At 39.2% G+C, this 24,772-nt stretch overlaps 1 protein-coding gene across 1 annotated transcript in view; it reads left to right on the top strand.

The window, feature by feature from the left end:
- CRYL1 (crystallin lambda 1) overlaps positions 1–24,772 on the top strand; it is a 49,549-nt gene that overhangs the window by 6,706 nt on the left and 18,071 nt on the right. Inside the window, exons 3-5 of the mRNA XM_040056808.1 lie at positions 3,056–3,182; positions 15,113–15,274; positions 19,264–19,458. Coding sequence (XP_039912742.1) covers positions 3,056–3,182; positions 15,113–15,274; positions 19,264–19,458 — 484 coding nt within the window. The remainder of the gene's footprint in view (positions 1–3,055; positions 3,183–15,112; positions 15,275–19,263; positions 19,459–24,772) is intronic.

Genomic DNA, 24,772 nt, shown 5'->3' with positions numbered 1-24,772 from the left:
CCACCCACCACGCCCAGAAGTGCAATTAACTGGCTGGCAAAACTGCTTCACTTGAAGAACTAACTAGAGAACACAATTGGCAGGCTTTGGATGGGGATAGATTCCACCTTTGCAAAGGTTCTGTATGACTGTTCTGTCTGACTGAGTTGAAAACACCTCCAAAAGGAAATGTCTTTTTACCTCGTTTCTGCTTGGTAGCCAGTCTCTTGGGCAGCTGGAACATATGATTTCAGTAACGGTGATTTGTATAATTACTAAAGTTGAGTTTTGAGAACAGTGATAGTGGTCATATTTGCCTGGTATGCAGAGTAACAGGTTGTCCATGGAGTCCGTGAAATCTCCTTTCATGAAAGCTTTCAAGCTTGGCTACAGAAAACCTACTTGGTCTGTTCTGTCTCAGGCTAAGTATATGGGACCGGTGATGTTTTGGTTTGTTGGTTTGTTTTCACCATGCCAACTACCCTCATTTATCAGACAGCACTAGATGGCAGTGCTTTGACTGGTGAATAGTTCTAGTCTTCGGGCAGCAGCAGCTGGCTTGACTTGTGAAGAACAGGGCTGGTGTTCTCTTCCTTCCCTTCTTGTTAGTGTGGGCAATATGGTTGTGATTAAGCGGTCTTAATTCTGTTAAGTATTTGCTGGTCGCAATAGTGTGTGCTGAATACAACTGCCCAGTAGTGACTGTGGATAAAGGTGAGGCAGGTGGGGTGTGAACAAGATAAGTGTTAACATTGTTTTCGGGGTCCTACTATAAAGACTTTTAGAGCAGGATTTGTAACCAGAAGCATTCCTGGCATTTTATGTGATTGGGAGTGTTCCCATAGATTGGATGCCTTATCCTGATGCAAATACTAGCCCAGTTCTCAGAATAGTGCTGCGGTGGGCAGACAGATACAACAGTAAAACTCTGGAGGTAGATGAAGCATAAGCTCAAAAAGGAAGTAGTATTTTCTTATGGGTGTGAGTTCTTCATTCTTCAAAGACCTTACAGGTATTGAGTGAAACTCTCTGAGCTGCACACGCAGTACAGCTGCAGAGTGAAGCTATGGACATGGCTGCAATGGTCTCAATCTAGGGTCATCGTAGGGATGATCCCCTAAAAATTTAGGCTGTCTTCATTAGAAAGTCATCCAGTAGAGGTCAGTGGTGCACTGCTGTATGTACAAACCTTTGTGTCTAATACCCCACGGAACTATAAAGATGGTTTAGTGTTTCGAAGACTAAAATTTTTTTGTGGAACAAAACAAGCAGAATGGCAATAGGTGCAAAAAATTAAAATTTCCCAGGAAGAAAAGCAAAAATTCAAGTAAAGCACATGTTTCCCACTCCATGTTTTAACTGACTTAAATGCATGGCTAATGTGAAGATTGGTTATGTTAGAAAGAATGTTTTTTGTTAAGGAGTTTTAAAAAAAAATCAATCCAGCCTCAGATTCAAGAGGTGAAGATGGTAGTTTTGAAGGTTAACTAAGAAATGGTATTCTGAGTGCACAGTGTATTGTTAGAGGTTTATGACAGAAAAATAGAAATGCAGGATGGTTATCACTGGCAGAGAAGGAAAGATATGAAACAGGAGATGGATGCTGCAAGCTTCTGTAAGAGATTGGGGAAGAAAAAGAGAAGCTAGATCTCTTAGTCTATGACTCTAGCTTTTTTGAATCCCTCAGTCACCAGTCACATACTGTAATTTTGGAGAAGCTGGGCGAATGAGGCAAATGTACTATTGCCATGAGAGTGAGCAAGAACTTCACTCTCTTCTTCAAAGAAGGAAGTAATTCTGATATAATCTCTTCAAATGTAACTTTTGTTTTGTTTTCTTTTGTGGGTGTTTTTAGTTTGTTTTGGGTTTTTTTTAAGCATGTGAGCAAGAGTATGCTGGATTTGGGCAAGAACACCAGGGAAATGAATTTCTAATGAACAGATAGTAAAGACCTTTTCAATTATTCATCTTGCCTCAGAAGGTGTGAGGGAGCCAGAAGTTTGGATTCTCTAGCTTAGGGCAGCTGTTTCTTTCCAGTTGAAGCACTGGCACCTTTAGTGTTAGAAAACTTAAGTGTTGGATGAAGTTTCTGCCCAGGATGCTGTATATTCCCTGTGACCTTGGGAAAGGGAGCTGAAGATCCCTGTTTCCTATTCTTTGCCATAAATTGCTTAAGAAGTAGAAGTCTGTTTTCAGCCATCCATTTGCCGTGTCCTTAAATAGGTTGGTAGGAAGAATAAATTTCTTTTCCTCATGTCTTCATGAGGATGAGCAGTCTTTGCTGAATAATAACCAAAGGCTCAGAGGAGTTCTGTCTTGATGAAAATGGAACCGATTTAACCATGATAAGGACTACATCAAAGAGCTTAAGGTTGATTGTGATCAGACAGTTTAATCCCACCTAATTTCTGTGGCCATTGTTCCTCTAACTTGCTTATAATGGTTTTGAAAAATGGCTTGCTTGTTCTGGATGTTTGAGGGCTTTGAACTGCAAGGACCTTCTCTGAAGAAGTGACATGTCCAGTCCCAGCTGTGGTGTGTACTTGAACATTCCTTTCAAGTTTAGTAACTATTTGAATTTTTCAACACTTGTTCTGTAGTCATTAAAAAAACCCAAACTAGTGGCATGGTTTTTAGGAAGGACTCTTGACTGTATTGAATGTATTTATTTATTTCTGTACTGGTAAACAGGTGTTCCTTCAGTGAGGCTTTGTAGCAAAAGAACTGTATAAAAGTAGATGAAGTATATTAAAAGGACCTTGCTTCCCATTAAATATGAGCAAAAAAACCCCCTCTTGCTGATTGTGCACCAATTAAAACAAATTTGAAGCGGTGACAGTCTTGCATCTAGATGTAGATCTTGGAGCTGTCTGTGCTTGAAGAGAAGAAAAACCTTTGATAAGATGGGGGAGGAAAGAGAAATGACTGAAATTAACTTCTATATTTTTGAATATAGATGTGTGCAGTGGTACGACAAATAGTATAGTACATGGTTTGTTAAGAAGTTGGTTTTTTAAAATTGATGGTGGCTTAACAATGATAAAGTGTATAAATGAGTCTATGTTGTTTCTGTCAGCAAACAAATGAAAGAGATGGAGAAGTCGGGAGTCCTGAAAGGAGCTTTGAGTGCGGAACAGCAGTTGGCTCTCATTAGCGTTTGTACAGACCTGAAGGCAGCAGTAGAGGGTGCTACTTTCATTCAGGTAAGCAAAGATTTGCCTACTCCTAGCAAATGGTTCAGAAAGATGATTAAAAGCTGTGCTACGCAGTAGGTAGGCACTGGAGAGTTCGACGTCCTGACCCCATAAGGATATAGTCATGCTTTTTAAAGTTCTTTCTAGCCTGGTATCCTGACCTGGGAGAGCATGCCTCTTTGCTGAATTTCCTACACTAGAGTCCTTGCAAGTTTATTCTGAGTTATGAGGGGAGAGGCTGGCAGCTGAGCTGAGAGGGAATTGCTAACCTCCATGTAGAAAGATGAATGTAAAGTGAAGGTTGGCAGGAGATTTTGGGGGACAGATTATCTCCTAGGGAGTGCCACACATTCTAGAACTGGGTCTAAAATGTGTTTTTTCCTCTCCAGGTACCTAATGAAGGCAGGGAGTATGACATATGGGGTGACTGTTCTGTGAGGGAGTGCTGTAGCCAAGCACAGCTATCCTAGAGTGTTAGGGTATTAAAACAAGGGTTGATATATATGTTTGAAATCTGTGCTGCAAATTAAAATTGGAATGGAGAACAAGCTGAACTGCTAGACCTGATAGTTTGTGGCTGCTTAACTATTAATATGCTCACTGGATTGGACATAGTGCACAGAATGGGCTTATCTGGGACCGTTTCTGGGATAAAGTATGAATGAGTTTTCATTAGGATTGGCATCTTTTACCCTATATGGCTCCCAGTATTATTCCAGTGTTGTACTATTAGCTGTCTCTACATGTATTTGTGCTGTAATCGAGTTTACAACTTACACCGTTGAGGGCTGCAAATTCCCAGTCTGATCAGCTGCGACACAACCCTGATAACAAATTGAACTGAAAGAGCACAGACTTCCTAATAACAATTCCACTGAAAGAGCACCTTTTATTCCTTCCAATTTGTTGAAGTGAGGAGGAGAGAATGGGAGGCAGGGCAAAGCCTCACACAGAAGTCAACATGTGAATATACTCTAGTTTTTCACAGTGGTACACCGTTTTGTGTTCACTCCTTTTCTTCATAGCATGAAACTATCTATTGTCACCCCCAGTATCTTAATCTTCCCTCACTAAAGAGCTCGGAACTTGTTAGTTCTGAGCTCATAGTATTATGTTCATGCATGTATTGCCTAATTCTACTGAGTTTAATTTACAAATTTATTGTCTAATCACTCAGTCTTGTAAAGTCCTTCTGCAAATGTTTGTGGCGGTTATAATGATGGCCAACTTAAATTTCATGAGCTTTCAGGTCATTTATGAATGGATAAAGGGCACAGCTATCTGTGAAACAGCACTGGCCAGCCTGTTCCAGTGAGTTAGAGCTGACTGTTCTTCCTGTCTTCTGCTTGTGAGGGCTGCCTTCTTGTTTCCAGTATTCTCATAGTTCTTGTTTTCTTTTGCTGTTTCAAGCATTTCTTACTACCTGGTATATCCTTATAATGTCCTTACTTTCTCCATATGCTACCTGTGAGGATCTGATTGATCTTCCTTGATGCCAACTTTGTATCTCTTTAGCATTTTGACTTCTGTTTTACCATCTTCTTTTGAAGCTGAACATAGCTGTGATGGAGTTCTTGGATCTTGTTGCTCTGGCAGGGATGTTGAGTTTGCTGTTGGTATGCTGTTGGTCCCATGCGAGCGGATCTTTGGCAAAATCTTAAGATTTTTGAACAAGGTCTTGCATGCCATGTCAGATTAAATCAAGGGCTGCATCCTTCCCCACCACTATCAGTTAATTTACAAAATGGGCTTTGGCCAAATATTGCAAAATCAAAGTCTTTTTTTGTTAGAAGGAATCTGTGGAAGTCATCTGGCCCAACCCATTGCAGGACCAACTTGCATCAACCTGCACAGAAATTGTGCAGTGGAGTTTTGGATAAATACTTCTGGTCTCTGGGTAACTTGTTACAATATTTCATTACTGTCATTGTGCAACTTTTTCCTAATATCTGATTGGAAGTCCCCTCTTGCAGCTTCAGTCTCTTGCCTCCTGTCCTACCAGCCTGCGCCTCCGAGAACCTGTGTGTTCCTTTCACATAGCTGATGACAGCAGTGTTGTGTTGGTAGTCTCCAAGCAGCAGCAGTGTACTCCAGCTTTCTGGCACTATTTTATGTTCCCTTAGCCCTCTTGATGTCTCTAAACATGTAGTTGTTTAGTATATCAATAAAAATAAACAAAATAGCTGCAGTATGCCCATGGATAACAAGTCATACGTGTGAAACATGGTTGGCACTATTTGTATCAGCTCTCCAAACTATAGCGTTAAAGTGTAGTTTGATTCAAAGTGTTAACAAATGCACAGTGGAAGTGGGCAGGCAACTTATTTGAAATAGACTTTAATTTTGTCTTGGAGGACGGTGGTGGAATAGAATGAAACAATCTAGGCTCACAGCCTTATTTCAGCAGTGAGCAGACTACTTTATGACTGAACCATATTAAATTTAAGAAATGCTGCTTAGTGCAGCTATGAACATGGAAGGACAAAATGTACTAACTGTAATTTAGGAGCACGGGTGTTCTGACTTTCTGTTACTTAAAAAATAAAATATTGTTTGCATTAATCTTAGTCTAATATAGAGGACTCAATTTTCATGGTTAATGATATAAGCTACTGATTAGCTTATTTCAAGATTTTCATGAGACGTGCATTTCTTTACCCTGGATTTCAGTTGGTTAAATCTTAACTTCTTTTCAAATCTGGCCTTTGTTGAAGAAGTCCACTTAAAGCTTTAAAAAACTTCTTGATGTTTGCCCTTCATGAGTAAATTCTTTAATTGCCTTCTATGTAGTTTTCATAGGACATAACAAAACAGATGGGATAAAGTAGTAAAAAATGGAACTTCCTAAGTCAGTGAAGATACAAAAGGGGAAAAGGTGCAAGAGATAATTAGGATGACTGAGAAGAAAACAGTAACAGTAATGTCTTAAACCTTTTAGAAGGTTATATATTCTCTCTCCTGAGCATTTTCATGAAGTAGCTTGTCTTGATTAGTGTGCTTTAGGGCAACTTCAGAAGGAGGTCAGTCGGTGTTTTGCTCTCAATCTGAGCATTCACACACATTCACTTCTCAGAACTTTCCTATGCTACTTGGAATAAGTGCATAACCTATAGCATGTAGGTGAATGTACACTGCAAGTTTTTATATCACTAAAAGCTTTAATTCTGAAATAACTTTTCCATTAACTGAAAACTCCATGCAGATAAATTAATGGATATGTTTGTACAGTAATGTTCCTGGCATGGGACTATCATGGGTGACTTAAATGTTTCTTACTTTTGTGCTCTTAGCTTACCTGCATAAATATGTGATGACTTTTGTGGCTATTGGGTATTGAACATGTTAGTACTCTTTTGAATATTAAAACCAGATTTTAGTGTATATATGTCTAGTTCATAAATAATATAAATTGAAACAGAAGTCAGTGCAGCACTTGTATGATCTCTTACCACAACGCTAGTAAAACAAAATTAAAGGTTTTAAATTCAACAATTTACTAAACTGTAAAGTTTACTATCTGTCAGAGAAAGATAAATGTCTAACTATTGCTAAGATCTTACTCTTGAAACCTGAGTTGCTGTGCATTTTGGTGAGTTGTGAGGGCTGTCTGGGCTGGTTGAAGATGGACACAAAAGGTGACTGGGAGGTGATCTCTGAACCCTTCTGTTGTGCTGTGGCATTGAACACAGCAGACTGAGCAAGGGGATGACATTAAGCTTTTAACTTATACCTTGTGTTCTTGACATATTTATCGTTTTTACCTTTAAAAGAACTCTACCTAAAAGCCTTAGAAGAGTATCTTAATTTCCTGCACACCCCTTTAAAAAGAGAGGATGTTCTCCCCCTTCTTCTCCCCTCATTACACCTGCACATACTGTTGAGCTGGTGATAGCGACACTAATAGATTTTCAACCTGGTATCTTTCAGATCTTGCTGGCTCTTTCATCTTTTCCAGTTAGACATATTTTTAGAAAACAGTGTTGACAGCTTTCAAAAAGCCTGGTGGTGCCTTCAGGGTGCAAAACCAGCATTGACTTTGGAGCTTTGACAACAGGTGTTTTCTGTCTCTGGTCATAAAAATTAGGTTTTGACTGTCTACCAGTTTCTACTCGAAGCTTTTGTTTGACTTTCCTGACAGCTTTCAAGAGCCCTTTTACTTCTGGGGGTGAGGGAATGTCTGCAGACAGTGGGTGAAGATATCATTTCAGCTGCCCTGAGCTCAAAGGCTGGAAGACCATACTGCTTTGGAGGCTCTGTTAGTCACAGACTGCTGTAAAAATAAAACTGCTGGCAGGCAGAGTGTGCAAGCATTGCAGTAACGTGGTTTCTTCTCCACTGAGCCCTGGATGGACAAACATGGGTCTGTTTGTTCTCAGCTGAGCGAATATAACCTTAGGCCTGATTTTACCCTACAGAGCTTAAACACTGGCCTGAGGCACCAGAAGTTGTGTTTTGGCTTTTGAGGGAGCAGGTTTTAGGCATGGGACCTGGCTTGCTGTCTTTGTAGAAGTTTTGAGAAAATTCTTTCTAATTTTAAATATTAAAATGATCAGATCTTAAAGAATTGCTGTAAAACATTTTATGAAGTCAGTGTCTGAGTTGAACTGAAACATGGTGTTTAGGTAAACAGCTTGCCCGTGTCACTGCAGTGGTGCTGCCGCTGAATGGATTTACATCCTTCCAAACTTTCCAACATTTATTTCCCATCTATTCTGTGCATTTAACAGCTGGTGTCATCTACCATTACAGTCTTGAATATGGTTTTGGTCCCTGTTTCAGGAGGTTGTGATTGCCAAAACTGTCATCCTGCCTGACAACTAATCTTGCTCTTCAGGTTCTCTTCCATTGCTCCATGGTCCCTTTGCTGGGTGGTATTGTGTTTCCATTGCCTTTCCTAGATCACTTTCCCTATTTATCAGGGTGGATGAGATCAAGGTAGAGGAAAACAGGGAAAATCTCGTACTTTGAGAGAAGATGTAGGGAGGAGGATGTCAGTCAACTAGTTTGAGATCTTTTTGCCCTTTCCTGAGGGAACAAAAAGGATCTTCATCTCTAGCAGCCTGATCGACTTGTCTCTCTTGAAAGTTTCATATGACATGTGAAGATCATAGAAAATGATGGATCTTTTCATGCCGAGATACTAACAGGAGAAGAAGCAAACATCTTCATTTCCTGTATTTGTTTTAAACAAAAAAAGACCAAAAAGCCCCTCACAGAACCCGTCAAACCCTCCTAGATTTGCAAGTTTTATTTTAGAAAATGTAGTTCTGAAAACTAGTACCTCTGCAGATCCTGGTTTTTTCTGCTAAAGGTTGAAAGGACACTTGTAATTCAGTCATTTATTCTGAACAGTATAAAATGGCAGTAACTTGATATTTTTATTGGTCAGATTCTTTAACAGAGTATGTTTATGAAACATAGGAAAGTACAAAATGTTTCCATCCAAGTGCTGGATTTCACCTCAGCACAGTATCTTGCAGTCAACAGTCTTTTATGTCGTTCAAGAGGTAGTGATTTATGAAGCATCTGATTTCGTGCTCCTATGAGCTCATACGTTCAAGACAAATAAGAAATAATCGCTCTAGATCTAAAGTGATTTATAGCCCTAAATTATTTTCAAAATTAGATTAGCCTGAAAGTGCTGGTGCTTTACCTGATCTTTTATGACTGCTTTTACAATAAGCTTCTTCATCTAGTGATGAGACCAAAGGGAGGCAGGATCACTCATACCTAGACAACTGTCTGTCAAAAATGCGGTAACTTAGTCTTAAAATTCTCTTGTGGTGTGATTCCTTCTCCTCCCACGTTTAGCATTTTGCTCTAGTGCATACATAACCCATAGAAAGTCTATAACTGAAGTCCTGGGATGTGTGCATGCCTGTACTTTGTTCATACTTTTTATAATTGTCACATGCTGATAATGTGGCCCTCCCATTCCTAACAAATGGCCAGTCTGCTTTTCACTTAAAGGAGCTGCGGCTCTTGTTATGCCTTTTTACCCTTGGCTTACAGGATAGCAGTAGTTAGTAAGGTAGTTCAGGTTCAAAATAGAAGTCTTGGTTGCCAAGGTTGTGTGGCTTGTTTTGGACTAACTAGAGTTGGTTTACACCTAAGGGGGCTTTTGTTGCAAGTGATATTTTTGTTAATGATTTAGTTTTTGTTCATGAGCTTGAAACCGTCTGGGTGGAAGTTGTGTACCCACTTAGTGGAATGAGTATCTGTTGTGGGAAAGGGGCAGACAGCCTGATCAGCTCCTGTTCCCCTCTGTGTATCCCACTGGGTTGGGTTTTTGCCTCACATCCAAGTGTTTCAGGGGTTTTGTGGTGGTTTGTTTTGGGTTTTGTTGTTGTTGCTGTTGTTTTTCCTCCTTTTACCTCATTTTTACTGATCAAAATCCTGACAATGCACTGAAAGGTGTGCAACAGCCTGGGGTCTCCTTCCATACAGTGTGTGTGTCTCATCCCAAAGCCATGCAGAAGTGTATGTGCCTCCAACCCAGGTGCTGGCCCTGCCTTTAACTTCAAGGAGAGTAGCAACACTTTACGAAAAGAGACTGAAGTAAATATGTTTCCTTCTTACCATCTTTGAGTCACCTTGTCTTAATATTGTCTTGGTATATTGTTAGATGCACATACCATCCATCTCTAAATTTCCTCAAAATATGCATCTAAAACTATTTTTGGGGGGAGCATGATGGAAAAGTCCAAAATACTTGAAGTCAAGTATTTGCATTTGAAATATGTAATGATTTTGAATTTTATGCAATTATCAAACCTATTCAATATATGAAGAAAGCAGATATTTGAGCTAAGTTCTATTGGTTGACAATAATATCAAAAGCAAAATTGATACTCTGATTTAATAATTTGTTCTAATATTAAAAATACAGTTCTCTGTCTCCGCTTGTTTCACTAGCTGAACTCCCAGCTTCTGCAGTCCAGATGTCATGTTTTTTTAATTGCAGGTGGTGTAGTTCCCCTGATTCATGTGTGTGACTCTTGTTTACTGACTAGAGTGCACTTTAGTGTCTGACAGGGAATACAATAGAAAAAAACTCAAGTTTCCTTAATAAAAGGTACATCTTCACTCTTCCAGAATACACACCTAAACCCTGCCGGAACAGAACAAACCAGGATGTCAATGCAAAAGCCTAAATAAAAATTAGAATAATTAGGACTGAAATACTGATGATAGTATTTTAAACACTCTTTGGCTCAAAACGTAATTTGATGTTGATTCAATAAAATGGTGACTGAAACACAGTCTATATGCAAGATGCAGCAAATAGATGGAATTTTGCTTTGGTAACTTCAGTAACCTCAACTTTGCCAGTGATGTTGAGGGAGACAGAACTGGTTGTCAAATGGCAGGGTTTAATTTGCAGAGAGCTTATTTTAGCATGTGAACTTTTTTCAAAGAGGCTTTTACAAGAATCTTGTATTATATTATTTAGATGTGGTAAAAATCTATGGAATGATTGTATTTGACTGTACAGTTGCTTTCTATAGATAATGATATGAAATCTCTATTTAATTTCATTAAATTTGCAGGTCTCCTTTTCAGGTATTTTTAATGTCTGTCTTAAACATCATTCAGGTTATGTGTATAAAAATCCACAGGCCAAAGCTTTGTGTAGTTTTATATTATTCAGGCTTTGTTTTAGAAATAAAACACTCTCAAGTGACTTGCTAGATTGAAAGTAAAACAATTATGCCTGTCTTTTCTGTGAAGTTCTTTTTCTAGTGAATTATAACTATAGAAGATAATGGAAGTATTTGTAGAAATGTATTAGGCACCAAGCTTTCAGAAAAGCTTCTTTTCTGACATGCAGAACTCTTTGTTGCTTAATCCTGTGAAGTTCTTTATGTTCCCACAAAAGAATGGACATAATGTGGTTCCTGTTGCAGGAGTGCTGACAGTCTGGGTCCAGCTTGTGGAATAGTTTGGTGCTTTGAAAACTTCAGCTATGGCCTCATTCTTTGAGAGAGGATTGCTGTCACTTGACTCTGGGAACTGTTTTAAAGGAGTGCCTTAAAAATGTCAGCTAAATCACAGCACTAACAAGCTGAGGCTCCGTAAAATGCTGTAAGTTTTATGTGTGTGTAAACAGAGCAGAGGCTTGTGGCACATTTGGAGATCCTCACTTAAACTGCAGATGAGGAGCATGCTTGTTGCAGTCAAAGTGGTCATGGCTTCTAAACAATTTGCCTGCTGCTTAAAACCTTACTGAATTTACTGGGAAAAGGGGTTTTGCAGAACTCTAGAAAATAATTTTCTGCCTTAGTTATGGTTGGGCAAGGGCACAGGATGCCCTTGCTGTAGCAGCTGCGGCATGACAGTGAAGTGCAACTCTTGGGGGTTGGTTAGGTGGTACAAGACAAAGGTGAAAAGCTGTGGGAGGGGAGTAGGGTGTTTCTTGCTCTTCCTTGGTTTGTTTGAGGAGCCAGTTGAGAACTTATGGCTCAAGATTAGCAGGACCACCAGTATGGGAGACTTTGTGGTAGATGTCTGCTATGGACCACTGATCAGGGAAAAAAGGCCTTCTTCAGAAGCCTCACATTCACAGGCCCATGTCTTCATGGCTGGGTTTCAACCACATCAATATCTGCTGGCGGGACAGCACAGAGAATTCAGAAGGATTGCGGAATGCATTCATGGCAACTTTAACACAGGTGGTTGAGGACTAGAATAGAGGACATGTGCTGGACCTCACAAACAAGAACTGGTTAGAGATGAGAAGGTCTGGGGGAAATCTTGGCTATAGTGACTATGTAATGGTGAAGCTGAGGATCCTAAGAGGAGAAGCAAGACAAAAACTGGGATTATAGCCCTAGACTTCAGGCGGGACAACTTTGGCCTGTTGGGCCAAAATCTACTTGGAAGAATCCAATGGTATAGGATACACTCCTGCAATGAAGATGGGTCGAGGAGAGCTCAAGACAGATCTTCAATGGGAGGAATGTACATTTTATCATAAACCTTCATATTAAGATTGCCAGGGCAGAAACACTTTCTTGTTTATGTTTTGAATTTGCAGCAGACAGCATCTAGTCAGGAGGTAGGAATTCATTGTTGTGCAGCTGTAGCTTTCAGACTTCTTCATTCATCAGTTCTTAATGCAGGTGACTACCATCAGACTCCATACTTGTTATTGTGAAGGCTTGATGCTGCTCCCTGTGACAGCACCTTCAGATGATGTTACAGAAAGTGGCTTGCTTGTTGCTGAGTGGTTGCTAATCTTTGACCTTCTGCATGCTGAATATCTGGCTTTCATCTTATACTGCTTGTGTAGGATATTTACTTATTCTAGGACCATACCACTGTGTTGCAGGGCTTTGCTTCAGGCTATATTTTGTTTCTTTTGCCTCCCAGTATTAATAAATTACTCAGCAGCAATTCTCATTGATAGTATAAGGAAAAGGTATTTTGCAAGATAATGTTTTGGGCGGTGTTTTTCTAGAATTTACAGAGGAATTGCTACCTTTGCATATTTTAGAATGGATGGGATGAACCTGGGGAGATGCCAGCATTTAAATATGGGAAAATGAAGTTGTGCATTTAGATGAGTGTGGATGCGTGTGGGAGCACAGATGGTGGATGGCATGGTGAGAAAGGCTATACAAAACACAGAGACACTGGGTTTAAACAGATAAATCTCGCTGGCTTTCCATATACTGGTATTTCAGGGGTTGTGTCATGTGAGTGCAGCTTCTTAATTAGGGGCAACTAGACCTCAGTCACCATGTGGTGTATCAGTTAGCTATGGAGGGAGTCTAGCACGTGTTTATCTTTGTGTGGTTCTTTAAGAGTTCATAAACTGGTTCAAGTAGCTGCTGTGTGTTCTCCGAACATGTATTTGAGTAGTGTAATTCCTATTACATCTAAGCATTTAATTCAATACAACACTTCCAGGAAATGGGTTTTAAAAATTAACAGCTGTCATGTTCTGATCAGGCTCTTAGGAGATGTCTAATAAAGTTTAAATTGGAAGCCAGATTTCTAGCAACCTTGATTAGGTGACCAGGCCTTTGAATAAAGGTTTACTGTTCACTGTATGATCTTCCCTAAGAAAAGGGCACAGGAATATACAGTGTCACTTAAAATGCATAGTGGTGCATGCTAACCTTTTTGCACTGATTCTTTGAGAGAAACTGTGGTAGCTTTAAACCCATATCTTATCTGCTCTCTGTTTGATCTTCTCTTTCTCATGGTAAACAGAATAGCTTCAGACCTCTCCAGGCTCCATAATTGACAGCAAGTGAGGTTTGTGTTTAATGGATTGTTTAGAGATTAATTTTCCCCCTGTTCTTCAGGGAATTGGTGTCTCTGAGAAAATAATTGCATGCTTGAGAACAGAAACTTTATTGCAGTGGTCCAACAACCTGAATACAATTGTGACACTATACAAGAAACCCCAAGCGAATGGCCCATTCAGAAACCTTACGTAACCATGGCAGGTTTGAGTTTCCAGCAGATTTGAGTTTGCCTTTTTGATTATCATCTGATGTGAGAGCAAGCTTAGAGTTTCAAGTTCACAAACCTATTCAGAGGAGCTCTTTTATTAGCTTGAACAGTATCTGCAGAGTTCTCGTCATCTTTGGCTTCGCTAAAAGAAACTATTTAAACGTAACCAACAAGCCAGGATTCTGGAACTGTGAGCAGAGTATCATTTTGTTTTGATAAGGCCATCTAATACTTCGGGCTCTATCTGGAGTTCTTAAATGACCCTGTTTATCTCTTCTGCATCATGGAACCTTTAGTACTGTTCCATGCAACTTATTTTTTAAGACTTCAAATTACTTTTAACACATTTTTTGGTTTAAAAATTTTGGCTCTGGGCATTCTTGCCACAGAGTCTGTCTGAAGCAGCAGATGTTAAATGTAAATTTTGGATTACGTCGAATGTGTAGCCTTTTCCCCTAACCTTGCTATGTGTAATTCAGCTTTCTGTTGAAAGGACAGAATGAAGTACTGACAGGTGAGAGAAGGTTAGAGTTGGAAAAGAGCAGGTATTTTCTGTTTGTTTTAAGGGCTGCGGTTTTGCATCTTTGGGATCCTGTTTGTATTTTTTTAAACTCTTCTGAAAACCCTCAAAAACAGGCTGGCCTTCTTCCTTCACTTTCTTCTCGCAGGCTGAAGATTTTTCTGTTGCCCTTGGGATAGGGATTCACTGTAGTTATTATCCCATGTCCTTCTCCTCCCAGACTAGTGGATCTTTGCATGCTCTCCTTCAGGCATCTCCTGGAGATAACTTTGGAAATCTAGTGACTGTAGGTTGTGGCTCTTGGCCCACACGTGAAATTTCACTCAGTGATGCAGAGCTGAATGTTCTCAGTAGCTTTGGAAGAAGTTTTGATAGCATTAATCCTTCTTCAGATGGTCTTCATAAGTCTTTCTCAGTGACCCTGACACTTAAAATGCTTAAGTATCTTCATTAATTTCAACTCTAGGTTGCAGTGCTGTACCTTGGAATCTCCTAGTTCTCATAGGAAATTGTAAGTTTGTCTTCTTTTGAGATACACCTGTTCATTTCCATCTTGTCTGAGAGAGAATATTGACTTCTATCATGTGAGATTCTCTTAAAAAGTGGAAACCAGGTCTTATGCCTTTGTATTTTGTTATCTCCCTGTGTGAATGAAAGTCTGTATTTTAGACAAAGCAGAATATTTTCTTTTGGGTTAAGTGTCCTGTAGGATGTGGTGGTCCATCTCCTGCTGTACATAAACTCTTGGCCTTTGCATTTCTTTAACTGTGGGAAGATATTTTTGTGTTAATGGCTCACTGGCATATCTAGGCTGATTAAAATAGATGGTTTGTGCTGAATTCTTAGGTAGCAATTTAGGATGGGATCAGTGAAATCTGAGATGTATGGATAGATACTATTCAACTACATGACTTCTAATACTGTTTTGGGGGTTTTTTTGTTTGTTTTATTCAAGGAATGTACTCCAGAGAATCTGGAACTGAAAAAGAAGATTTTCAATCAGTTGGATCTTATTGTGGGTGACAATGTTATCTTGAGCAGCTCGACCTCTTGTCTCCTACCCAGCAAATTGTTCACTGGCCTTAAACATGTTAAGCAGTGCATCGTGTCACATCCTGTAAGTATGATGGCATACTTTTTGTGTAAACTGCATCCCAAACTCCTTCCTGCAGACTGAAAGACTTAGAAGGGTATTTGGGGCTCTTGTGTGCCATTATTAGTGTGCAGGGCCAGCTCTTCAAAAAAGCTGTAGTTTGGTTATTCTGTAAGCAGCAGCACTAATCTACAAAATTGAGAGGATGTAGCATGTTGCATACTGTTGGTTCAAGATATGTTCTGTGTGAGCTGTTGTGCTTATATTGTTGTTTCTCAAACTACTGGCTTTCAAAATGTAGGAATTCTGTGTTTTGGGTACTAACTTGTAACATTGCTACTTTCTTCTGTTCAGTAACAGTAAGAATCCAAACACAGAGCTGCATGTGCTTGTCAGGCTATATTGATAAAAGATGGGAAATTTAGACTCCAGTTGCTTCAGGTTCCTGAAAGAGGAATTAAGCAATTATGAAATGGAACGAATTGGACTTGGAGCTGAATTTGCATGCTTCATGACCAATGGCGACAGGGCCGTGATGCAAAAATGGAATGACTAGAGCTTGCAGGAGAACCTCAAAATGGTCAAAGGCACTTGTGAGCTTCTGTAGAGGTCTGTTTGGAACTGCCAGACAGCAGTTTATCACATCTCTCCTTGGCATGGAAGAGCATTTTAATTTGATCATCACTGGGATTCTTACTGCTTCTATTTCCCACTATTCAAGAAGCCAATGAATTTCTTAAGCCAATGTTAGTCTGGTGGTCAGCTGATCAGTTAAGAGAACTGTTATCATGAGGAAAGGTGCTGCCCTGGTCTCTGCCATTTGGTAACTACATGATGTCTCTCCAGGGCATCCCTCAGAGTGTAAAGTAAATGTCAATTCCCTGGGAATGCTCAGGAATACAAAAATACAGCCCTACTTTACTGTAGTGTCTCTACAGCTACCTGTAGCCTAATGCTGTAGTGTGAAAGCATTTGGTCAGTGCCTTTCTGACACCTCTCCGCCACCACCATTGTGGCTTGGGGTGCTTGGGTGGCAAGGGGAACAAAAGGCTTGGTTTGGTTTGTTTCTGTATAATAAGTTTTCAGTCCATTTTAATTATTAAAGAAGTCACATTTCAAAATAAGTCTGTGCCTAGATCTAGCCTTTTCCAGTCTAAAATTCAATAGTTCCTTATCTCTTATTTCCAGGGTTGTAATTTTCTCTAGTGCAAGGGAAGAGTTAATGTCTTTTTAACATTTCTATATTAAGTAACTATACAATTTCTTTTTTTTTAACATATTTGTGGCTGCCTGATTGTTTGTCAGTCTTTGGTTTTACTGTACTCTTTTTTAATGTCTTCCCAAGTTGGTCTGTACCAGTTGATTTTGTTTAGTCTGAAGTGCAGTCTTCATAGGAGCCGCTCCTGAAACCAGATTTTATCAGATCTGGAAAGGCAGTTAGTCTCTGCATAAACATTTTCTACGTTTCTGTTGTAAGGATATGTATTTTGTCAAAGCGAATGCTCTGGAGTACCTTAAAATGTATAATTGTTCCAAAAGGGCTTTGCAGTCCAAATGAGACTGTTTTCTTAGTAATCTCAGCTTCACTCAGCTGTTCTGAGTGTACCAAAGAAGCTGTAAACCAGTGTACTCTTCCAGGGGCCTTTCTGCATCTGCATTAGGAAACATGCTTGCTTTGTAGCAGTTGTTTGCTTTGGGTGGTTTTTTCATTTTATTTTTTATTAAGATCTTGAACACAATAGTAGGATTTGGTGGGTACAGGAAGCAAGCAGCTCTGCAAGACACTGAAAACCAGTGTGGAATTTGATATACCAGAAAAATTAAAAGCTAAAGTTGTAGGGCCTCTGGCATGGGTGAGGGTGTTGAGGTTAAATGAAATGAAATTCCCAAAGTGCAGAAGCAGCTCATCCCTTTGCTTAACATGGTTCATTAATTACAGGGGAAAAAAAAAAAAAAAAAAAAAAAAAAAAAAAAAAAAAAAAAAAAAAAAAAAAAAAAAAAACCACCAAAACAACCAAAAAAAAAAAAAAAAAAGCAGTCCCACAGCACAGCTGTATGATAAAAATGTAAAAATGCACACAATGCTTACATTACAATACAAAACAGCCACAGCTGTTCTCTGAAAGCAGTTTCAGGCAGTGGATCAGTAGAGGTCTGCTGCAGGGTGGTTCTTTTCTCATATACTGTGTATGCCTGCTAGCTCGCACAACTAGAAATCTGGAGCTAGAGGAGACTGTGCCACTGAGTGAAGTCCCCTGGTGGACAGGAATCCCTGCAGTCAAATAACTTTAAAACTGCATTAAACTCGCTCAGATTACTTTTTTTAACTCCACTACTCCTGTTAGAAATTGTTTGTGTCTTCTAATTTTTGTTCCAATCTTATTACTGGTCCATTAAAATTAATATTTATGTTTGTTGACAGCTTTTGCCTAACTTAATTATTTTCGGTGTTTTCTTTGTCATCTCCTTTCTTAGCTGTCACTTTGTTAGAGTAAGGTGACCTTCTGTTCCCTGAAGTACTTCTCATTTTTAGAAACTTTCCCTATTCCCTATTTCATCTATGTTCCCTATTTTTCAGGAATGAGATAATAGATACTGTCAGCTTTTACCAGTATCTATTATCTCATTCCTGAAAAATTGTCTTCCTGTGTCTCCTCAGTGTGCTCATGAACACACCCATATGCTCCCTGTCCAAGTTCATGAAATAGAACACTTCAATAAGATCATTGTCACCACTAATCTTCGAAGAAATTTTTAATAGCCTTAGTCTCTCTCAACACTTAACTTGCCCTCTTTCTGATTGGAACCTGTGGTATACCTAAGGGTCGGAACAGCCTCGGAGAATGTCTTAGTGCTTGCACTGCTTTGGGTCCATCCACCACACTGCTCTCAGCGCCGGTGGTGGCACTGCCAAAGATCCTGATGTGAGAGAGGCTGTGTTGGGACACAAGGCCCTCTAAAAGGAATGAAGTGTGTCACATCAGTAGTTAGAGCAAATGTCCAACCGTGCAGGAAAGGGAACTGTGTAAATACTGAAAAGAAGGAACATGCATGGAGGAAAGGCTGCTTACACGTTCCTGTGACTAAATCCCGTACTTGCATTTTACAGCAGCACAGTTAAGAGTAGTTGACGATTAGGGAGCATGATGAAAGAGTCAGTATTTAATTTTAAATTTAATTATTTAAATGTCAGTAATTTATTATATATTAGCTCCTTCTATTGCCTGGAACTAGATGGAGAGCTGAATTTAACACTTATAAGAGTTCAGCTGAAGGACTGCTGTTTTGGAAAGAGCAGGCATGCAGCATTACTGTCAGTAACACTATGACCTGAAGAACTTTAGCTGTTTCCAGGATGTTCTTTAGGATTTTTTGTTTTTTACTTCAAAAATACATAGCACAAAGGACTTGATGAGAAATTACATTTGGGAAGAGTCAGGGTGAGGTAATTTATTTTTTTCTAAGTACAGTGTTTGAAGGTAACCTGTTCTGCAACATTTTCAAAGTATGTTTTATGTGATATCTGTTACTGTATTTAGCATATATTTACAGGCTTGGGCCAGTAGTTGCTTATCTGTTAAGTGTTGCATCTTACAGGTGGTGTTTAGCAATACTTTTCTTATAAAGTTCCTGACTGTCTAAAAGGAAATGCCTTGCTTAATTTGGAAAGACAGGTGGCGACCATATGTCTTACAGCAAGAAGCAGCCTGAATATTGAGCAGTTCCACAAGTCAGAATAAAGTCTTCTAGTATTGTTTGAGTGCTGTCATCTCTGGCATAGCTCCATGAATTTTGCTGGAGTTAAACAGAGTTTGATTTATGCAAGTTTAATTATTTCTTTTAATTTGAATTAATGCACCCACTTTTATTGGATTGATGAAGTCTTCCAAGGTCTGAATGTCAGGCTTGCTGTGTTCACTTGAAATTATCCAAGCTAGTGCCAGCTATAATGATGATTTTTATTAACTTGTCCTGTTGGTGGCTGATGTTCTTCTTTTCTGTTTCTTCCTGAGGTAAATCCACCTTACTTTGTGCCATTGGTTGAAATTGTCCCTCATCCAGAAACAGATCCTTCTACAACAGAGAGAACGTATGCCCTGATGAAGAAGATTGGTCAGTCTCCTGTCAAACTAAACAGAGAAATCGAGGGCTTTGTTCTGAATCGACTACAGTATGCAGTGATAAGTGAAGCTTGGAGACTTGTGGGTGTATGTATATATTTTTTTTTTTCAGTACTTGGTCAGTTCTGTAGATGTGATAAGTGAGATTGTATATTTAAACATCCTTTAAATTTGTGTCATCTTTGTTCAGCTGTCCCTTATGAAATAAAATGTATATTTAAGTGTAAATTAAGCCCAGTAAGAAGTGATGTCAGTTATAAAAAGCAAAGACTGGCAAAAACAAGGTGATATGTGATGGTAAAAATTATTTTTCCTACTTTCTTTTTTTCAGAATACTGTTATTTTCAGGGCAATCAAAAGAATAATTTTAAAAGCACAGGAATCAAAATACCCATTTTTCTTTTTGTAGGCTTCTCATAATTTCCTGTTCTTTTTTTTCTAGTGTTCTTGGCCTGGTGTACAGTGGTCATAAAAATATTTTAAATGGTTTTCTCTTTGGCCTTTCAGGAACTGCGCTCAGAGGTTTAACTGTCACTTAATACGTGTAGGTAAAGACAGATTTCTCCTCCTCCTGCCCATTCAGACTTCTAGCTGAGAATCATCTGTTTGTGTGGCTTCAGCTTTTCCCACAGTTAGCCGTTCTGTGCTGAAAAGCCTGATCTTTCATCAGCGGGAGCTGAGTTAGGAGTCTGTTGCTGTTCTCTTGAGAAGAGTTTCAACTGGGCTTTAGCAGGACTTACCTTTCTGTTGTTTTGATTTTTCAAGCTGTTTAAAACAACCATGCACACAAATACAGGTAAAGATCTTAAAACTAAGGTAATATTACTGTAAACAAAGCAGCTCTTTGTCCAAAGAAGTGTTTAAGCATAGTTGCTGAACTGATTTTGCTTACCTGTAGCTGGCTTTCACCTGCAACATAATACAACAATATAAATGAGGTGGTGAATAACAGTAAGTAAAACAATGTTGTGAGGGAGGAACTGATCTACTACTGGAGATGTTTATTTAAATTTTAAAAATGTTAAACTTTTAATACAAAGTTTCAGGTTTATGATAAGAAAAACACCTTCAGAAAGCTGTAGTCATGTTGGAAAACACAGGATAGAAAAGACAGTAACACACAATCACAGAACAGTTTGGGTTGGAAGGGACCTCTGGAGATCATCTAGTCCAACCCCCTTACTACAGCAGGTTGCACAGGGTCATGTCTAGGTGGGTTTTGAATAACTTCAGAGGAGAATATTCATTCTCATTGGGCAGCCTGCTCCAGTTCTCTGTCACCCTCAAAGTAAAGAATTTTTTCTTCCTATTCAAATGTGACTTTCTGAGTTTGTAGTTTGTGCCTGTTGCCCCTTGTCCTGTTTCTGGGCACCACCCTGTCCAAATTAGCCTCTACATTATTTTTGAAACCATAAGAACAGTGGTGAAAAAATATCTTTGAGGAAAAAAAAAAACCAACTGCTAAAAATTGTGAGCAAGGAAGGTTAAGTTAATAAGGCAAAAGCTAGCTCAACTGCAACATTCACTATTAAAAGAGGCTCCCACAGTGTAACCTTTCCTTGAAAGAAAGAGATCTGATATAAAATAAGTCATGCTAAGAACAAGATTTTTGAAGGAGGAAAGGGAAAATGAACAATGACAGGCTGTGGAAGAGAAATTGAACTTACCTGAGGATCACAAAACTGAAATGTGAAGTTGATTAAATGCTAATTTAAGCACCTTTTATACACTATCTAGCATAATACTGCAAAAATGGAAGTTAGCACACCTTATCTCTTTTGTAAGAATTCAAAGAGTTGTTGGGAAACTGTGGACCAGTCACCCTTGGTCAGCACAGGCATTCAGGTAATGCCTCAGAAATCTAACAGGATTCTTTCATGTCTGAGAGCATAAACTCAATGGTGGAAGCCACTGCCGTAGTACACTAGGATGATGAAAATTTGAATGGATCCAGGGATCATTTAGACAGATTCATGTTGGACTGTGCAGAAGCACCCTCCAGCTTCAAAGTCTCAAAGACTGAACTGCTGGGAGCTGGGGCAGTACCGTACATATCCCTGAAGGTATTCTCTGCTCTTGCTGTGGAAGGAGTGTAAGAACAATTCACTGGCTGCTGTTGGAAAGGAAGTACTGAGTTGTGGCAAACCTTTAGTTTAAACCTGTTGTATGGATGCTTTTGTGGCAGCGGTGGTTATGTGAATAGTAATAAAACAGTGCTTGAAGGACTGACAAGTAAAGAAAGTTGATTTTGTTGTAAATCAAAGTTTCCAAGTAGTTCTGTTCTTGTATAATTTTACTGCCTTTCAGCCAAATGCACATTTAAACAGTAACAACTTTGGTGGCCGTATTTCCACTCCAGAAGTCTGAACAATAACAGCTGTCAAAGGTGTGTAGTTTCAGCTGTGTGACTTCGGGCTGTACAGTGCCTTTGATGGGAGGAGAAACACTGCAGTTAGGTGAGAACTGCAGGCCTGGGGCAGTGTGTTTCTACTGTTGTGCTGCCAACTTAGTAATTTTTATTGCAAGTCATGTTCTTCTGGTGCATTCCACTTTCCAAATGGGGAAATACAATTCTTGATTCTTCTGATTGTGAAGTTACTTTCCAGTTCTTACTGTTGAAAACATCAATCTCCCCAACTCTCAGTCTTTGAGAGACTCCTAAAAATCAAGTTCTACTCACAATGGTAACATCTTGAACAAATGTTTTCATTACTCTGAGAAGCACTGGTGGGTTGTTATGTTGTTTTGTTGGGATTTTTTGTTGGTTGGTTGGGGTTTTATTGTTGGGGTTTTTTCAGTCATTTGAGCTTATTTCAATAAAGAAACTAGTGGAAGTTTTTCCGGTAGAACAGGTAGAACCTGTTACAGTCATTGGTGGTAGGACAGACATGGAGTACAGCTGTACTTACAACGTTTGTCATGAAAACTTTATTATAAATAGGCTGAGTAGCTTGCAGAATATGTTTGAGTTCCCAAATCTATCTGGGAAACTGACAGCCTGCCAGTCTTTCTCTTTTCTTTAGCAGTGCTGTGTTGGATTGGATGAGACATGGGCAAGGAATCGTGATGGGAGAAAGGCTCTGATACAGAGCATGGAAGTAAAGATGCAGCTGTGTAGAAAGAAATGTGGTAAAGATATCTGCTTGCTGAAAGTTGTGTGGGGCTCACTGACCCTGCCATGTGGGTCCCAGAGTAGGGCACACTTTTAGCACAGCCAGAAATCTGAGGTAAAGGCTCTGCCAGCACATTGGGTGCAGGCTCAAGACTCTACATGGTGCTCAAATTGCATGTGGCATGGATGCCAGAGCACAGAGAGAAGCATAATTCACTGCAAAGAGATTAAAGTAGCAACGAGAAACCTGAGTACAGTTTGTCTTTGCCAAAGGTGCTGGGGCTCCCAGCTGCACACACAGGGAAACTGGGATTTTACAGCTGGGCACAAAACGAGTGCTGTGAATGCAAGACTGGACTGAACGTGGGAGTGAGAATTGTGGTGGTAAAGTGTAAAAAATTAATAGGCTTGCAAGTTGAGATCAGCTTTTTAGGACAGTAGAAGAAAGAAAACTCATTTGGAGATGTACAACTGAATGCCGAGAACTTTGCTTGTGTGCATAATTAGGAATGTAGATTACAGAATGCAGAAGTTTGACTTTACAAGAACTTAGAAGCAAAGGCCATGGATCCATTTAGCAGTCGAAAAGATGTAATTCGAGCAAGTGCTTCTCTTTGAGGCAAGAGTGCTACAAAGAGATGTTTCATTTTGGGTCTGAGTTAGTCTTTTTGTGACAAGATGTCTCCTCAAAGATTGCTTTGACTTGCAAGTCACAAGCATTTGGGTAGTGCAGGTGTTTGTGGCAGGAAATTTTTGTATCAGTTATCTGTCTCCTCATGCTCCACATTTATTCCATAATAAAGCAGATACTGGGAGCACTCCTGTCTGTGTCTTTAAGATCATGTATCTGAGGACTTTCTGTAGGACCTCATAGGCTGAGGCTGGCATTCATGTAGGTTTCTTATTTATGTATACAGTTGTTAGGGCTCTGGTAGAACTGTTGCAAAGCTGATAATGATGACAGTAAAAGAACTGCTGTGAGATGTTGAGGTTGAAGATCCTTATTCCTCTCTTATCAACCCTAAATGTTTATATTACCAGTTTGGAACCCTTAGAATAACCTTTAGCCAGTAACAGGAAAAATACCTCAATCTGCTTTCTCTGTTATTCTCTGGTACAATTTATTTACTTTCTCACATCTCCACTGACAGTGATCGCTGGTGTGTCTGATTTGTTCATAACTTTTGGAGCAGAAGCTTACTGCCTTTGTTTGCCTGGGAAGCACACCGTGCACTGTAGATACCATTATTTTTGTACTTTTACCAGTACCAGTACATTTTAGAGTAGTTTAGGATTATGTTGCAAATGGTATTCATTAAATAGCTTGACTTTATCTTGTTCTGAAGGTAAAATTTTGGTTAACATAATCTAGAAAATAACAACCAAACAGTTTCACCAACCCTTCAGTTCAGAAGCCTCGAGCCTTACTCTAAGTAGCTATGATTGTCATTTAACTGTAGATCACTGAGTGAAATCTTACCTTTTTGCAGTATTTTCCTAAGCATCACCTGGAATTTGCAAGGAGATCATAAAATACAGCAGCAGAGATAGCAAGTGGAGCATGACAGTTTTTTAACCTTGATATAATTTAGAAGTTTCAGCTGCTTTTAGGAACATGTTAAAACTGTTATAGGATGGATTGTGTAAGTACTCTATTTACCTCTATATAAGATTTTAATACTGTCTTAATGTGTGGGGTTTTTTTCTTTAAAAGTAGATTTTCTCTTATGTTGTAGTTATTGTAAAACATGAGACGAACGGGCAGCTCTTCAATTTTTGTTAATCTTTCGGAAAATAAAGTCATGGTTTGGCTATATGTTCATTTTAGTTTGTTTTTGTGGCAATCAGATGCATTGGCTTCAGTCATTAATTTACCTTTATATACCTCTCCTTTCTCAAGTGACTAGCTTAGCAGACTTTAAATGCTGACAAGACTTTTAAATCCAAATTCCTTGCAATTAATTATATTACAGTGTTATTCAGAGGACTTTTCCAAAAGCTTGAAGATGAGGTATAGGATTAAACATTTAGTTACAGTGCCCCATAAACAGGGGAATATCATAAAAAGGAATTTTAAAGGGACAGGAAGAAAAATAGTGTTGATTCTAAGTGTTTCTTACAGGATGAGGTGAATGAGGGTGCCATGGAAGAAGGAAGATAACAGGCCAGCAAAGCAAGGAGGTGTGAAATGTGTAGGACAACAAGTTTCTTAAACATTATGAAATGGAGAGATGTAGAGGGATATAGGAGAAAAGTCATATGCTCAAAATGACAGGACTAGAAAAAGAT

The sequence above is a fragment of the Hirundo rustica genome, chromosome 2 (genome assembly GCF_015227805.2).
Source record: "Hirundo rustica isolate bHirRus1 chromosome 2, bHirRus1.pri.v3, whole genome shotgun sequence".
Classification (NCBI taxonomy): domain Eukaryota; kingdom Metazoa; phylum Chordata; class Aves; order Passeriformes; family Hirundinidae; genus Hirundo; species Hirundo rustica.
Note: the sequence above shows the minus strand (reverse complement) of the source record. Positions and strands in the feature narration are given on the sequence as shown.